The 16,932-nt window shown below is 37.3% G+C and overlaps 3 protein-coding genes across 4 annotated transcripts; 2 read left to right on the top strand and 1 right to left on the bottom strand.

Annotated features, from left to right (window-relative positions):
• Positions 1-375: 375 nt before the first annotated feature.
• LOC135692530 (uncharacterized) lies at positions 376-9,099 on the top strand. Of its 2 annotated transcripts, none has more exons than XM_065210687.2 (3): positions 376-532; positions 2,351-2,686; positions 5,731-9,099. In XM_065210687.2, exons 2-3 carry the CDS (start codon positions 2,368-2,370, stop codon positions 7,968-7,970), a joined length of 2,559 nt encoding a protein of 852 aa, XP_065066759.2. In that variant the 5' UTR covers positions 376-532; positions 2,351-2,367; the 3' UTR covers positions 7,971-9,099. The 2 variants fall into 2 exon arrangements, with proteins under 2 accessions (XP_065066759.2, XP_065066758.2); XM_065210686.2 differs by having other exon boundaries at positions 2,351-2,704.
• Positions 9,100-9,232: 133 nt separating this feature from the next.
• LOC135692533 (beta-1,3-galactosyl-O-glycosyl-glycoprotein beta-1,6-N-acetylglucosaminyltransferase 4-like) lies at positions 9,233-14,636 on the top strand. Its single transcript, XM_065210690.2, has one exon. It carries the CDS (start codon positions 11,422-11,424, stop codon positions 12,940-12,942), a length of 1,521 nt encoding a protein of 506 aa, XP_065066762.2. The 5' UTR covers positions 9,233-11,421; the 3' UTR covers positions 12,943-14,636.
• A 554-nt stretch (positions 14,637-15,190) lies between these two features.
• On the bottom strand, positions 15,191-16,928 carry LOC135692531 (activating signal cointegrator 1). Its single transcript, XM_065210689.2, has one exon. The coding sequence runs from the start codon at positions 16,926-16,928 to the stop codon at positions 15,237-15,239; it is 1,692 nt and encodes a 563-aa protein (XP_065066761.1). The 3' UTR covers positions 15,191-15,236.
• Between the last annotated feature and the right edge of the window lie 4 nt (positions 16,929-16,932).

Raw genomic sequence — 16,932 nt, 5'->3', positions numbered from 1 at the left:
TTTTCATCCGTGGGGAAGGGCGAGGGCAGATTTATGATGTTTGGTATCGTAACAAGTCAATGTAGGCCGAGGGGCAACTTAAATGTTATTTCTAGGCTAAATTTAGCTTGTGGGTTAATTACCCCTCTAATTTCAGATTTGACGAAAAACTCGATTGAAACCTTTCCAGAAGAGAGTGTTTCTGTTTGACGTATTCTCGTGCTAATGTTTGTCAGAATACTATTTTCTTTGTATCAATGCGATCTGAAAATTATTCTTTGGCAACAATTTTTTATTTGTCAATATTTCAGAGGGTTATTTTCGAAATATAAGAACTCAGTCACCTTCGAAGAGGTCTGGAGCTGCGCGTTCCCGACAGGTCCCATAATGCATAGTTATTCCCAGAATGCATTGTATCTCCTCCTCCATGCTGCTGGTTTTCGTTTCGTCGGAGGAGTTCTTCCTTTGCGCTTTCGTCTTCGATGCTCCTTCACAACCGAAGTTTATAGCAAAAATCTGCATCTAACTGGATTCGCAATAGCAAACTTTTGAGGTTGGTGAAAATGTTGATTTTCAGGTTACATTTTTCGCAAGAAAGCTGATCCCCTTATTCGCTATGAAGGACTCGTTTTGTTTTGTTTTGGCGGTTTGCTTTAGGCGCTACTTTCCAGGGATCGGCATCAAGATGGCCTGAACGACATTCAGTTGTAGTTTGTTGCCTTCCTGCCGCCAGTCTAGCCATCTCCTGCACAGTGTCCTTATTTATTTCTCAATTTTCCCGCCGTTGTAGTTTTTACCGGCATTTTTCATGTTTTACACATTAAAAAGGACGATACAATATTAGATTTCACTAATATTTTGACCTTGTTTATTCTGACCAACTTTGAGGCTCTGGAATAGTCGTCGCATCTTTATCTGGAACAAGAGCATCCTGTTTCAGAAACTATCGCGGCTTAGGGGGTAGTTACAGACGACAACACTTTTTGCGTACCTTTTCTTGGTATTAATATTTTTCTCAATCAAGCAATATCTGATGATAAAACAATCTCACTCGATAATATGCCAAATGATCAATTCCGATCTAAATACGGCGAGATAGATCAACAAAGGAGGCAAACGATCATCAAATCAACAAAGTCGAAATAAAATCGCATAAACTGGCCTCCTCTCAAAAAATTAAATGCTAAAGGCTTAGAAAATGAAGTTTTGGAAATTTAATGAATGCTACTTTATCTAGTCAAATCGCATGTCAACATATTCCATTGCATATAGCAAAGTTGCCAGTCTGGTGTTTGCTATAAGCCTACTTTTACACAAAATTATTATTATTATTATTATTATTATAAGTCAAAAACTCAGTATTAGTTTTTTTCCAATCTGCGTACGAGATGTTTTCAGAATAATAAGATTTTTAGGGGTTTTCTGGAAATTTTTCTCAAAAGCAAAGAATCTTTGCCAAATGTTTTTGTGAGAGATATAACTTGTGCTTTCAGTCCTTGTGATCTCTAACTTTTTTATGGTTTTTGGTGATTATGATCTGTTGTAGTGTTGGATGTCATTACATGTGAAAAGTGATTAATATCCCATTAAGTTTAACATGCGAAAAGTGATTTATATCCCTTTAAGTTTAAGATATCCTGATAAAAGCAAATTGTTTTACCAAATTGAAAAGTAATTTTGGACTGGAATTTTTTTTATATTAAAAAGACAAGAATGACTATTAAAGCCCAAGGTAACCAAATTTTTGAGCACCAAAAATTTGCAGTTTATTTATTTCTCATAAATATTTGCACTTGAAACACTAGAAACCAAAGTTTAATAATTATTTTAGCAATAATTATTTCCTAGAATGAAATTTATTTTGAAGACTGAAATATGACTTGAACTGGAAACTTTTAACAAAAGATTTTTAAAACCTTTTGCAAGGAATACTGAGCAAAAAACAATCTATGCCTATTGTATAGTTATCAGCAGACAATAAAACTTCACAAGATAACATATAGCACAGTTTTGATATCTGTTCAAAGTTTTCATCGAAGTTGACACTAAAAACTCTTTTAAAGGATCATGAAATAAGTTTCAGTAAGTTAAAATCAGCAACAGCCGTCTCAGTGCACATTATGATTCCTTTGCTAAATAAAAAAGACATACATAATATATCTCTAAATATATTATCAGTCTTTGTATTCTTTATAATTTTTTTCTGAATTTCCCCAGAGGTTAAAAGAAGCTATTTCCTCTTTTTCATTAGAAACTTGGATCTAAAGCTAAATTTATATATTTTCTTCATTTATCTTTTCTCTGAAGCCCTCTTAGTTACCTTGCCATTTATAAGAATAGTTAAACATACCTTCAATTATTTATATTTTAGTTATTGGGGACACAAGTATGGAGAGTACAGAAGGGTCCCAGTCACCTGAAATCAAGCCGCAAATTCCAATAGCTGTTTCAGAGCCACCAAGAGAGCATATTACCTTTGAGAAGGATTGTGGAGATACATTTACCAAAGAAGATGCATCAAGAGCTAGTGAAGCTATTATGCTAGTAGCTGAAGTTCATGAGCCAAAAGATGCTTGTACAGATGTTAGTATGGAAACAAGTTATAAGTGCGACCATTGTGATGTTTTGTTACCATCTGAAGAGGCTCATGCTGAGCATATCAAAGCTCATTTACTTGAAGCTGCTCAGGTGGCAGAGCTTAGTGAAGGTGGGCCACTGTTCCTAAGTATGTTTTTCATTATTTTCCTTAACAATGGTCGTTAACAGGTCTTTGATTTAAAGGTGCTCAATCTATCTTAAAATGTTATAATGATCACAAGAGGTTATTCAAATTTATTTGATAAAGCATCTGTCAGCTGATTATTTTGAAAATGGAAGCAATTATGGCTCTTTGTTGGAGTTGCATCTAGTTTCATTAAAGGTGTTGCCATCTTTAAATCAACTAATTGTGAAAACATGTGAGGGGTATCTCGTGAGTACAGTAACCCACCTCAAAAAGAAATAATTCGCCTTTATGTGATCAATTTTCTAAATTTGTCTTTGCTATCCATATCTACGCAAGAAAGTTATGAAATTGTTTGCTCTCGTATCCATTGTTTGTTTATGTATTACATTTTAATTGTCTTGTTTATGACAATGCTGGTTGTCTCCCCATCTACTGCTTCATTTCCATTTGAAAACATGCTATTAATGTTTAGAGCAGGACAGTGCTAAGTTGCTGCTCTGAGTTTCATCCATAATGCCATCACCAGACAACAGAGACCTTCATTAACATAATTTTGTATTTGTATTTGTTGCTACCTAGCGTCCGAATGTAGTTTTTAGGACACTGAGAAGCTATGCTTATTGAGCAGTGTCCTGGTCCTTCCTCTTGATGTGACCACACCTCGTGATTCCTACGCCTGGAATTACAGAGAGCTGGGGACTCTTCCCACTCTGGGTGAAAGTTTGGTCATGCCAGAGACTCGAACCACTGCCCCTTGGGTCTGTAGTCAGCGCCTCTAACAACTGAGCCATCCTCGCACCTAACATACTTGTGGTCCAAACAGAATTTTTAAGCATTGGAAACTAATTTGGTTTCACTTTTCAAGTAATCTGTCATGCTTTGTCATTGTACACACAGCTTTTTTCCCAATGATTTGGTCAGTTCAAATTGCCAACTATGTAAATCAAAAGTTGGTTTTTTCAAATAGGTGAAATTTACCTTGAAGCACCAGTTGTAACTGAGATATAACTAATTGTTAATTGCCAACTTTATTTGGCTAGAAAAATTATCATTTATTCTGTGACTTCGTTTTGTTTTCAAATCAAACAAAGTTGATTTTAAAATGCATAGCATATGCAACAAGACATTGTGAGAAATTCTATGGTATAGACGTAAAAATTAATGTTCCTTGCACCACATAGAAAATATCTTAGCACCACATGAAAAATATCTTAGCACCACATGGAAAAGAGAAACAGACTAGGGAAATTGCAGTTGCTGTTAACTGTTAAAAGTCTAGTCTTGAAAAGCAGTAAATACTGAAGCAGCAATATTTTCAGGCAACTGTCATGAAACACCTAGGAACACATTTGAGAAACTTTAAATGATTGGGATATTGCAAAACTTCCTGGATTTGTTCCTCTCAATTTTTTTAAGCTTATAGGTTTCTTTGTTTTTTCTATTACCTTAGAGTATAAACCTTTCAGTTAAAGTCAAACAGAAGTTGATCAAAAGTTCAGATAACTTTTTGTCCAAAAGTTTCTGATTTCAATGTTTAAATGCATTTTGATAATGGCAGCTGCTGGAAATAAGAGAGCTATTAAATTCTTATTGAGAAGGAAATCAGTTGCGGCCTGAATTAATTTATTTCCATAAAGTTCTTTTTACAATCACCCTCTCTCCACATTGAAGGCAGTTTTAAGGCATTCACAAGAGCCCTTGATAACAAAATGTTTGTCAAAGCGACAAAAGCTGATACTGATACCAGTTATAGTTTCATTAAAGAAATTTTGATCTATATTGATCTCACATAGCTGCACCTGGAACTTTGATGTTTTTATCCAAAGCAATATGTTTTTGTATTGATACACACCACCTGTTCCGAATAGCTGAAACAGTAAGATTTGTATACAATGTTGTTTTAGGAGTTTTTTGGTCTATTTAATTAAAACATATATTCAGGTTTATAAACAGATTTATGTATAAATTTATAAACATGATTTAGATTTATATATAGTCTTTCCAATATGTGTCTATGTGTGTCACTTTTGTTTTGAGATATTCCAAACTTTTGTTATTGAAAATAAACGATAATCGATTTGAAGTACAATCAGCTTTCAGCAATAGGGGGCATTTATAGGGGTAAAAGTGATTACTTAGGCCGCGGTATGTTGCTTAGGCCATGGTTCGTTGAGTTGTGCTCCCTTTGCACCCTATCTAACCAGAAGATAATATTCTGTGAGCTGTGTGAGAAAATGATAGAGTTAAACATTCATTTAGGGGACTATTTTTGCAATCCTACCATTGCGGGGTAGTTGAATATCCTAACATTGTGGGGAAGAAATGAATTTGGCAGAGATTTATGAGTGGAAGTAATTTTTAAAACGCAAATGCACTGGCAATGTCTACCATTACAAACATTCAATATCTTGACATGTGCCTCTTTTTTTCCGTTTATGGAAATGAGCAATTCCAGGAACCAACTCATGTATTATCAGTGTTTTGTGAATAAAATGACTATAGGCTGTGATTAAACAAGTATTTTGCTTTTATATGATTGATTTAAGCATAAATTGTAATGAAAATCTACCGATAGGTATGCGGTTGCCAATATACAATAGTATCACAGTTTAGTTTCCAAGAACGTTCTGCTTCATTTCTAGGAAACATTCTGCTTCATTTCCAATAAACATTTGGCTTCTTATCCGTATGCCAAAAAAAGTCTTTATGCCAAATCAGACCTTCAAGGGGGAGAGGGTTAAGGAAATGGCCTGAATTAGCAAATTTATTACTTTTCCTAGGTACGACTTTTGACATTATAAATAAGTTTAGAAAATCCTGTGGGAATTGGAAACCAGACCGATTTAGTTCCGGGATACAACTTCAAAGGATTCAACTACAGTTCAAAATGACCATGCTCTCTGTCTTAAGTCTTAAAATCTTCTATTGTATTGATGCTTTTTCACTCTAGTTAACTTCATGAACGACTTTCTTTATTCGTAGACAACCCAAATTAAGAGAGTGAAACGCCCCCTTTTTGTTTCCAGGTGAAGTAGCTGATGTAAAGATCGCTGCCTCGGCACATGGTTACGAGATTAGCTACTTCAAGATTAATGAACTTGGTGAAGTTGAAAGATTGGAAAATGGTCCAGTGCCTACCATTACAGAAACCGACGAACTTGCTATGGAGGTGGATGGTGAGTTATCAAAAGCAGATATTGAAAAATTGGAGCAGGCAGGCGCTGTGCAGAGTCAGAACGAGGATAAGGATGGTAAGGATGGCAAGAGAAAGACTTTCCAATGTGCAACTTGTGATAAATCCTTCAAGCGTTCAAGCCATCTAATTGCTCATAACCGCGTTCATACTGGGGAAAGGCCTTTCAAATGTGATATATGCGGAAAATGTTTCAGTAGAGCAAGTAATTTGAAGCCACACGTGCGAAGTCATTCTGGTGAGCGGCCGTTCGAATGTGACATATGCGGTAAAAAATGCAGTCGTTCAAATGATTTGACAAGACACAAAAGAATTCACAGCGGCGAGAGACCATTTGCATGTGAAGTCTGTGGAAAGTCTTTTGCGCACAAAGGTGACATGGTGAGACACGAGCGTACTCACACTGGAGAGCGCCCGTATACTTGTAAGATATGCGATAAGGCTTTTGTCCGTACGAACGATCTCGCGCGGCATATAAAGTTACACAAAGATATCAAAACATGCGGTATTTGTGAGAAGACGTTTGATGACCCACAAGAATTGACAGAACACAGAAAAGAGCATGGATGTGATGACACAGAGGAGTTTTCTCCTCAAGAACCGAAGATTGAAGAGGAGGAAGAGGAAGACCAGGAAGAGTTGAAAGAAGGAGAAGCGACAGAACCCAGAGAAAGACGAATAACCAAACGACGGCAACCAGGAATTCCAAGGAGTCATTCTTGTGAGGAATGTGGAAGAAGCTTCAAACGTTCAAGTCATCTAATTGCTCATCGCCGTATTCATTCTGGTGAGAAGCCTTTTGCGTGTGATATATGTGGTAAGTGTTTCAGCAGAGCAAGTAATCTCACACCGCATAAACGCAGCCATACTGGTGAGAAACCGTACGCTTGTGATGTATGTGGGAAGCGTTGTACGCGATCGAATGATTTAGCAAGACATAAGAGAATTCATACTGGTGAGAAACCACATGAGTGTGAAACATGTGGTCGAAAATTTGCCCATTCAGGAGATCTTGTTAGACATATTCGCACTCACACAGGTGAGAAGCCATACACATGCGAAGTGTGTGAGAAAGTATTTGCACGTACCAATGACCTAGCTCGGCATAGGCGTATCCATGCTGGAAAGGCAATGATAACCGTTACTGTTGAAGGAGAGATACCAACACACCTAATACTGCAAGCAGGAGCTGATGCTGTCATTGACCATGCCCATGTGCTGAATCACGCACAGGTGTTGGAGCAGCTACAGGCAGTAAGCAATGCACAAGTGATTGGATCAGCCCAAGTGATGGTGAGTCAGGGTCAAATCATTGATTCAAGTCAAATAATGGCACATGCTCAGATTATTGAGCATAGTCAGTTGATTGAGCAGGAACAGGCATTGGAACAAAGCGTGATTGATGAGAATCAAGAAATGGTTGACGGCCAGGCTATAGCTGAAGGTCAAGTCATGGGGGAAGGTCAGGTCATAAGTGAGGGTCAGGTCATAAGTGAAGGTCAGGTGATAGCTGAAGGCCAGGTCATTCAAGAGGGACATAGTCTGGATCAACAAGGGCTTGAGCAACAGCAAGTAGTTGTCCAGGTTGAAGCTGATCAATCAGAAATCATTAGCCAACATCAAAGACTGCAAGGCGCCCATATAATCACTCAATCGCAAGAAATGGAAAAAGGCATCGATTATTCACAGACCCATGCAACTGCACAGATACTAACTGAAATGCACCCTATTAGTCAAAGTCAACTTGCAAATACAGAACAGATGGATCATCATAGCATGAATCACAGAATCACACAGGGACAAGTGATCGATCAGTCGCAGATCATTAACCAATCGCAAATCATTAGTCAAGCGCAGGTCATTGCCCAATCACAAATGCTTGAGCAACCTCAAGTGATGTGCTCGTCTGAAGATCCAGTTGAGGCAGCGGCCATTGCGCAAGCATCAGCAATCATGCAGTCAGATGCCATCAATGTTACCGTGTCACAGATGCACGCTGTGAGCCACTCATCAGAAAACACAAACGAGAGACCTGTTATAAGCCAAGCGCTAATGCAAAGCTTACAGGTATAGACTCGCTATTTCTGTCTTGATGAACAATCATATATGTAAATACTTGTAAGAGTTATTTAGAAAGAAGAGCATATAACTGGGGATGTTTTTCGATACGCGCAGTTACCTTATACTAGTTGCAAGTTAGCCTACCCCCGGCTGAGCATTCGAGGATGAACGATGCAATTTAATTTACAGACGGTTTAAGATACTCTTTCCAGGGGGCAGCGATAAATGTGTTTATAGCTTTTCTTTGCTTGAAAGTATACTATTGTAAAAAGCACTTTACCTCCCATCCTAAGTTTGGGGTGTTTTAATCAAATGCGATTTAGTTAGTCATTTTTAGTTTTAAGCCGTTTACCCAAGCACATTGACTGTCCAAAAAGCTGATATTCCATTAAAGTTGCTGTTTCAATTTTTGTTGAATAGCCATTTTATTCTTCCGTATGTCTCGCTTTTTTCGGTAGTTATGCATGTATTTAATGTCATTCTCGGGGTGTGTATTGTGAGACCCTAGGCCCAATATGACGTCATATATAAGTTTGTGATACCCTAGGCCCAATATGGTAATGACAATATTATCAGGTCTACATTTATTTGGAGGTAAACTTTTGGCACATATGGCAGTTCCCAACGCCATCAATCCTTTTCATATCAACCCAACGCCAAAAAAATTCTCTCTGAAGGAAGGCCATTAAAAGACAGGGGCGCTAAATAGAAGATTTCAAACTTGCTCTCGTGTCCGATAAACTGTCCTTTTGACATGGACCTAAGTATGGAATATAGCAAACATGTCAAAAATAGAGTACATGGAAATTTAAGAGTACTTGACATCATCCATTTTCCTGACGGTGCGTCGCTGCCGCCGATATAAAACAAACCTAGTAATTGCGCCACCCCTTCTCTTGCCCTGAGCATCAACCAATGCTTTTTCTTTCTCTATTTTTAAATTATGAATGTTCGTTAACGTTATGAATTCGATAGCCTGTTTTGCTGTAGTTAATGCTATTTTTCTTTCCAAGTGAATTTCATATTCATCTTTTCTTTGTCACAAGCGAAAGAGACTGTATTGAGGAAGTTAATCCGTTGATTATCTTAAATCCTTAAAGATTTTTGCTCTTATGTAACATCTAGTAAGATATAAAGCTGATTTTGTTCATTTTCTTTTCGTAAACCTTTCTCAGAATTCAAGATAAATACATTATTTCATGGTACCTAAACCTTACACTCATGTGAAAAACGCTACACTCAAACAGCAATAGTGAGATCTGGTTGATATCTAAAAATTTTAAAAACATTTTTATGACGTCACACTTAATAACTCTTTGGTTTTATACACATGTCACACGGCGCTATAGCTGTAGAGCGTTCGAAATTTACGTCAGCGCCTTTTTAACCATTTTGAACCCAGATCCCTCTTTTGTTAACTTTTGATGCTCCCTCTTCCCTTTGAGTTGACATCAATTTTTCGTTACCCTATATAGTAAAACCCTTGCAAAAAAAGTCAAGCAAATTTTGTTTATTTTCTATAATTTCGTGAATTCCATGGTGTTGTTACTATTCAACTGAAAGGAAGTGGCCGTCGAATGTTTAGACAAGACCTGACCCTAGTATCCACAAATTTTTTACGAAGAGGCTGGGCAATTCTTAGAATTAGCGAAAATTCGAATTTCGAGGCGGTCAACGTAAAACGATCTTAACTTTGTCTTTTGTGAATTCCGCAATTGTATAGCTCGTTAATATTTCTAATCCCCACTTTTTTAATTTGCTCAGTTTTCAGAGACAACTGGGCAAAGTACCGTAATTATAAACCTTGAATATTGTGTAATTATAAACTACTGTGTTCACTGCTAGATGTTACCTAGCGTCTGTCAAGTGATAGGCAGTAGTGAAACAGAGGCTAATGGAGTAAGGCTAGATGTTCCCTTAGCAAATGCGTGAAATAGAAAAAATTAGAAAAAGCATCTATTACTTGAACATAACGCTTTTTTCTATTCAAAAGCCCATCGTTTGCCAATAACTTTGACTGCCCGAAAAGCCACAGCAAAGACAGTTAATATGATCTTGCGAGAACCTGTTTGATAAAAGAGCAACTATTATTAAAACACCAGAGTTCAAACACGGTTCAACCTTCATTCGGATGAAATTTTGCCCTATTTGGCTTTCCTCGTATACTTAATATGTTATAATTGGAATTTAATTAAAATGATATATGGCTCGGCCTTTACGTTTTTAACTAATGGATTGACCTTACTCGAAACAACTGCATTGCTGGATAAACTTCCGTAGGCTCAGAGCTATGGAGAATCTGAATCTCCATTGGAGATATAATGTTTTCTGACTCTAAGGAACACAGTTTTGGCAGGCAACCTTTTTGTAGCCTGTGTCCCAGTCCACGAATTTCTTAGCTAGATTGCAAAGTGCATTGATGCAAGAAAGAAATTGGTAACCAAGGCTAATCGCTGTTAGCCAATCAGTGGCCATATTCGGTTTAAGCGCGTTCGAAAAAGCCATTGTACTTTAAGCAGAAGTGCTTTGGGGACCTCTCATTATAGTCAGCGTACTTGACGTGTTCAATGGGCGATTCCCTCGATTTGGTATCAGCTCGTTTCATGGACTGCTTTTTTTGCTCTGATGAAGCCCTGTATGCCGGGGCGAAATATTAGCCATCACTGATTTGTGTGTTTGTTGTTGTTTATTCTCGTTGCGTTGCGGTGTTCCTTATGTACTGCGGTGTACTGTTTTTCTTTCCCTGGCAGTGTTTGGTCACCTCCAGAGATTGCCAAGCCCTAGCAGCTTTCTGACTTTGCATCTGTAACAAACAACGCCCAATTATCTACGGTGTTCGGTGTATGACGTTAATTGTGATTTCAACTGGTCAAGCACCATGCTGCAAGATCATTCGATCACATGTGATCACATTTGTTTGCCCAAAACAATTGTGTTTTCTCATCCAACCTGCTGATACTAGCAATATTCTTGAAGTATGGCGGCTGTTGGATCGTAGAGACTTAGCCGTGTATCATCTTAAAAACTGACTAGTTTTTGTGCATTTTACAGCTTTCAGCGCTATTTGATAAAAAGATTTTTAGTTAACATTTGACGCCTCAGGGTTCTGCAGCAAGATCATTTATCGTCAATCTCAACATAAAGAAACGTAGAGAATGGTTTTCTTCGGAAGTCATGGAGCATCTGCCTGTAGAAAGCTTTCAACGACTTTTCCTGCGTGTTAAATATCAGGATCATTTTTCCTTCGAGGATCATATTTATTTGTGAGCTGCCATCAAACTAAGCTGTTTGAACTACAAGTTGGAACGTTTCTGAGTATGAAATACCAATCTATGGATCAATTTCGAATGAGAGACAAACTAAATAGGAGTATTCAATATGATGCCTCTGCTGGGTATCTTTCTGGCCATGCATTACCTTGAAATGTGATGGCCTTCAACTGAAGCGTTTTTGTAAACATATTATGAGGATGCATCTTCGTTTAGCCTCAACAGCCTTGTTTCTGATCACATACTTGGGTATCAGCTCGTATTTTGCTTACAGATTCATTGACCGTGTGAAATACCATGTCTATGAACTAAATTCCACGAAAAGTAAATTATCAAATATCAAAAACTTTGTGAAACGAACAACCAATAGCAGCAATCCTGTTCCGAAGCAATTGAAAAAAGACCATCACCTTGAATTGAAACGATTTCTAGAAATAGACTCGTTCAATGACAGCATAGGCGGCACGATTTCGTTGACTATGAAAGAATCAATGGATCAAAGGCAATTGTCAAAAATACTTGAAAGCGATCTGTTTGGAAATCTGAGTGTAAGAACGTCTGGGAAAGACAGTAAGTCAAATATATGCAAATCATTTGTGTCTGGAAACGACAAAATTCGCTGGAGAGCCATGCAAAAGATTAAGCTACGTAAAATAGAACTATCGATCGTTAGTGACAAGAATCTGTCCATGATGTTCAATGATTGTGATAGAATAGCCAGTTTTATTAAAGGGCCTTCGCAGCCAATTGATAAACAAGGAAGACCCATTGCCTACTCGGTGTTACTCAATAGGCCTGGACATCAAACACTTCAGTTTCTAAAAGCAGTTTACAATTCGAAAAATATATATTGCTTGCATGTTCATAGTGGTGCAACAAAACGATTTTACAATTTGATTAAAAGCATTTCAGATTGCGTTGATAACATATATCTATCGCCTGAGCGTTTCAAAATAAGCTTAGCAACATTCGAAAGAATCGAAGCCCATATCTCATGTTTTAGAACATTGCTGAACACAACTACACCATGGAGGTATTTGATAACACTACCAGGTTCGGTGTTTCCTTTACGCAACAATACGTTTATTGGAGATTACTTGGAAAAGAGACATTATAAAAATGGCCTCACGTTCCTAGATCGAACTCGTGAAAGCTTTATAAAACGAACCAAATTCGTTCACCAAAAAGTAAAACACCCCGCCGGTTATGAAATTTTTTCTAGGACAAAAAGGAGAAAAACACATGCTCCAGAGAACATTACTTTGTTTCGCAGTGACAGCGCCTTCATAGCGACAAGAGGATTCGTAGAATTCGTCATCAATTCCTCGATTGCTAAAAAGTTATTAAGATGGTCAAAGAGTACTAAAAATCCCGAAGAGTTCTACTGGGCCACGCTCGACCGTTTACCAGGAACTCCGGGTGGTACACCATATAGGCCTGATGACCAGTATCCTGAAAGCCCGTTGAATGTAGAAGAAGACGTGCAGACATCAAATGAAAACGACTTACTAGCAAGGCTTTGGAAGAGTCAACATGCGCACAAATGTGGTGGTGTTTATACTGGGAATCTCTGTATTTATAATTACAAGGATCTGAGGTGGCTGGTTGGGCAAGACTATCTTTTTGCTGATGCGTTTGACTTAAAAGTTGACTTTGTTGCTATTAGCTGTCTATATAGAAATTTGCAGAGACCACTCGTTCGTGATTTCTATTAGATAAAAAATTGGATGAAATAATGCTTAGATTAACTATCATTAAACATTGCTATAATTCTTTTGTAGACTGAAAACTCGAATAAAACTTATTCATCACATCCTTGCATGTAAGTAGCTTCTTCTCACATAAAACAAAAACTTTGGGCCAGCCGATCCACTACTAAACCTTAATGAAAATCTTGAACAAATTGAACCAAAATCTGTGCTGCGACGAACTGGCTCAATTTTTAGGTTCTGGCTCAATATTCGTTTATCTAAATCAGGCTGTGGATTCTGCTAATCACGAAATTCTCTGTAACAAGACTGATTTTTATTGTGTACGGCAGCACGATCTGTCTTTCTTGAGGTCTTTCTTGTCCCTTCAGCAGCAATTTCTCAAAGATGTTGGTTTATATCGGATAGATAATGCTACCACAAGCTTCATCCCTTCCGTCAATTCTTTTCTAATCTATGGCAAGTTTCTCGCCAGAGCCAGATATCCATCATGCCAACCAAACTGCTATTTAACTTTTGTTGAATACTGCTCAATTCTTAGCAACATGATAATGGAGGGTTAAAGATTATCTGTCGATATAACCAAATCTGGCAAAGGTTGACAATGCACTTCTTGAGTGTTCACAAACAATTACAGCTAATATTTCAAAGTCCTAATCCTGAACAGTAAATAAAATGACAAGGGAACTACCCCCCACTTTTCTTGCTAACTATAGGTATTAAATCCCTCTCTTAAGTATTAAATAGGTAACCCCCCTTTTTGGCCCCCCACTTTAGAGTCGGTGGAGCGCGCCCCGTATTGTATCAAAAAAGTCAACATGGGCACAACCAAGTTTGTTATTCTGAATTTGGTACAATATCTTTGGCGCCGGGTACATGCAAAATGATCGACCAATGCTTAGCTCCCAGCAGAGTTTATGTGTAGATTATCAGCATTTTCCTTCAATTTTCTTTCCCATTCTCGTTCATTGTAAGTGTTTTTCGTTATAGCTCTCGTAAAAAAGTGGCAAGCGGTTCACAGCTCATTTAGAAAAAACAAACGACAAGTCCTTATAGTATCTAGCCAATCAAGTTAAAGATAATATGGCCTTCAGAGGTGATGCTGTTGGATCCGATCTGGTCCAGGTCTCGTGTGAACAAGATCTAAACTTTAGAAGCAAGATTTTTTACAAAACTAAAAGTTTAGGTAGCAATAAATTTTTGCTTAGGGAGTTGTCATTTTAATGCTGTGTCTCGGGGTGGAAGAATTGTTATAAAATAGGTAATTGCTTAGCCTTGTTATATTGGGTTATCAAATATTGTTCACTAGTTCCTAATGGGGTAATAAATTTTTTTCAGTACATTTCCATCGAGGTTTAAATTATATATCTTGCAGAAAACAATAATTATTGGTATGCAGCGTTATTCTCCCAAAAGAACATTGATCACAAAATTAGAAATTGCCTTGGTGCACTAAAATTTTAATAGATTAGAAAAACATAGATTTACACAATGTCTTAATAGCATAACTGAAAGCATAAGTTAGCTACAGCCTGCTGTCGTTGTAAATGGTTTTATGAGTCTAGCTAATTTCACTGAATTACATTTCAGCTGAAACCCGACTATGATATAACAAAAACGAAATAATTCTGGGGTTTTGAATTTTTTCATAATTTCGAAATGGGTTTTCAAATTATTTGGATTTAGTTAACAGAGTAAGAAAACTTTACCATTTTACCCCAAAATTCTTTAACCCATCTTTAAAAATGACAACTCCCTTATTCAGAATTGCATGATCTTTCCGAAGGCATTATCAGATTTGGAAAAACAGAGTACAAAACTTTGCTAACCATAACAATTTGACGCTTCTTGTAATGCAACTTCCTGTTATTTTGCCAAAATGTGGGCTTAAAATGATCAGTGGCCTCAGGTTTTACAATTTAAAAATTTGGCTAGACAGGTTGCAATTAAGATTTCCTGTGCAATATATATATATTGAGATAAGCTCTGTTGGTAGCAATTAGCACAATCTATAAAGAAATTAGCTAACATTAGTCAAAAGAACTTTGCTGATATTCTAAGTAGAGTGGGATATTAATTCAGTAAACTTTTGCCAGTATAGCTCCAGATATAAACTTGTGTAAGGCTGAGAATTTGACAGGTTCTTCTTCTTATAAGAGTGACATTTCTTCCTTATTGAAGGCAAAAACTTACAGCACACTACAGTACTTTCAATGATGAGAGCAGATTTAGAATGTGGTAAAACAAATTTCATGTAAAAAGTATAATCTTCATTGACTCAATTATTTGATTAGAAATTTCTACTGATTCATTATAGTACTTTTTGCTAATTTGTGTATCTGGGTATCTAATTTCCAAATCTTATGTTTTCCTTTAACTGGAACTTTAATTAGCAGTTCAATAGGATTATCACAAATGAATACAAATTCCGAACCAGATTCTGTAGTATCCCCATCCATCTTTTTGTATTCTTCTTGACTAACACAGTCAGTCACATCTACACATCCTAAAAGTGCCCCTGAAGGATAATTTTCTGGAAATTCAACATAATGGCCATATAATGACTTGTATTGTTCCTCTACCATTTTAATTTGATCTCTGTCTGGAGCCTTTGCTGTTGATGCGATCCACAGCCTCCCTCTGTGTGCAGTATACCAAGATCTTCCTTCCACTGTCTTGATTCCCATTACTAACAGACTTGCCCATGGCTGATGCATGCTTAAACAAAGGCCTTGGTCACTTATTTTCTGAATTTCATCATCCTGTAGCCTGAGAGAACTTCTGATATTTTTTTTAACAATCGGTTGTTCTTTGTCAGCTGAAGAGGAAACCTTGCCAGCTCCAGTAAAAACAGGTGCAGACATTTTAAGCCTTGGATCAGTATTATCAACTGCCTTAGGTACATCTGGTTCATTATGATGATAAACATCTTGCATCTCAGCATCTTCTGCATCTGGTGGAAAATAACTATTTCCTACACTGTCTTCTCTTACCTCTCTGCCTGCAAAGTCAAGAACATACCTCCTATCTAGCCTTGATCTGTGTTTAGTATTGGCTAATTCCTGCTCCTTATTTTTGGCCTTCTCCCTTTGACTTTTGGACAACCATTTGCTATCTGCAGAATAATAGTCAGCCTGGTCATCAATAACTTTTGTCCGTCTTGCACTTGTCCTATCAAATTCAACAAGTTTGTCTCTCAGTGCCTTTGCTTGGTCTAAATCTGCTTGTCGTTTTTCTAATGATTTAGTCATTAGCTTTTCATACAACTTCTCACTAGCCCTAGAGTTTCTTGCTAAGATTTCTTGTTCTTCACCAGTACATACTAAATTTCCACAAAAATGGCATGGTCCTGAGCCTTCTTGTTCACAAACAATCCTTCCACACTCAAGGCAGTTCGAAATCAACTTATGTTTCTGTCCTGCACACTCACATCCATGCCTGCCTGGCACTACCATTATCTCCTCAGCTCGGCTTTTTCCTTCAGATGTGTACAATGATACAAACTTTGGTGACTTTTTCTTTGTTTTTGCATTGATCTCTCTTTTTCTTACATCGTGTGGCATGTCTTTCCTTCCATTGTGGTTTTGCTCTCTCAACAAACCTTGCTCTGGTAGATCTTGTTCTTTGTATGGCACAGCTGATGATTTCTCTGTGATAATCATTTTTGGAACATCTTTTCTCTTCATTTTAACTTGATTTCCTACAGAACTGTTCGAATTCTTATTGTTTGCACCTGATTTGTTCTTTTGAAAAGAAAAAGGATCTTCTTTTGACACCTCGTAAGTTAAACCAGGAAGGATAGCAGGCTTCCAAAGTGCCAAACATCTTTTAACTGCACTCAGATTCGCATTATATTCAGTAGCTAAAATATCTCTCAAATATGTATCTAGGTCTCTCTCATTTTGAAATGTCTTTGCATATTGGATTATCTCATCTTTTGGAGGTACTTTCAGAAGCGAAGCAAGTTCGTCTACGAATGCCTCATCCTCCATTTTG

The sequence above is a fragment of the Rhopilema esculentum genome, chromosome 3 (genome assembly GCF_057945365.1).
Source record: "Rhopilema esculentum isolate cy_ngs chromosome 3, ASM5794536v1, whole genome shotgun sequence".
Taxonomy (NCBI): domain Eukaryota; kingdom Metazoa; phylum Cnidaria; class Scyphozoa; order Rhizostomeae; family Rhizostomatidae; genus Rhopilema; species Rhopilema esculentum.
Note: the sequence above shows the minus strand (reverse complement) of the source record. Positions and strands in the feature narration are given on the sequence as shown.

What these genes read in the sequence shown, in the direction of transcription:
- LOC135692530 (XM_065210686.2), top strand. Translation starts at nt 2,368, where the DNA reads ATGGAGAGTACAGAAGGGTCCCAGTCACCTGAAATCAAGCCGCAAATT. An exon ending in AGGTGGGCCACTGTTCCTAA is followed by an intron (nt 2,705 to 5,730) that starts GTATGTTTTTCA and finishes TTTTGTTTCCAG; the next exon opens with GTGAAGTAGCTGATGTAAAG.
- LOC135692531 (XM_065210689.2), bottom strand. Translation starts at nt 16,928, where the DNA reads ATGGAGGATGAGGCATTCGTAGACGAACTTGCTTCGCTTCTGAAAGTA.
- LOC135692533 (XM_065210690.2), top strand. Translation starts at nt 11,422, where the DNA reads ATGAGGATGCATCTTCGTTTAGCCTCAACAGCCTTGTTTCTGATCACA.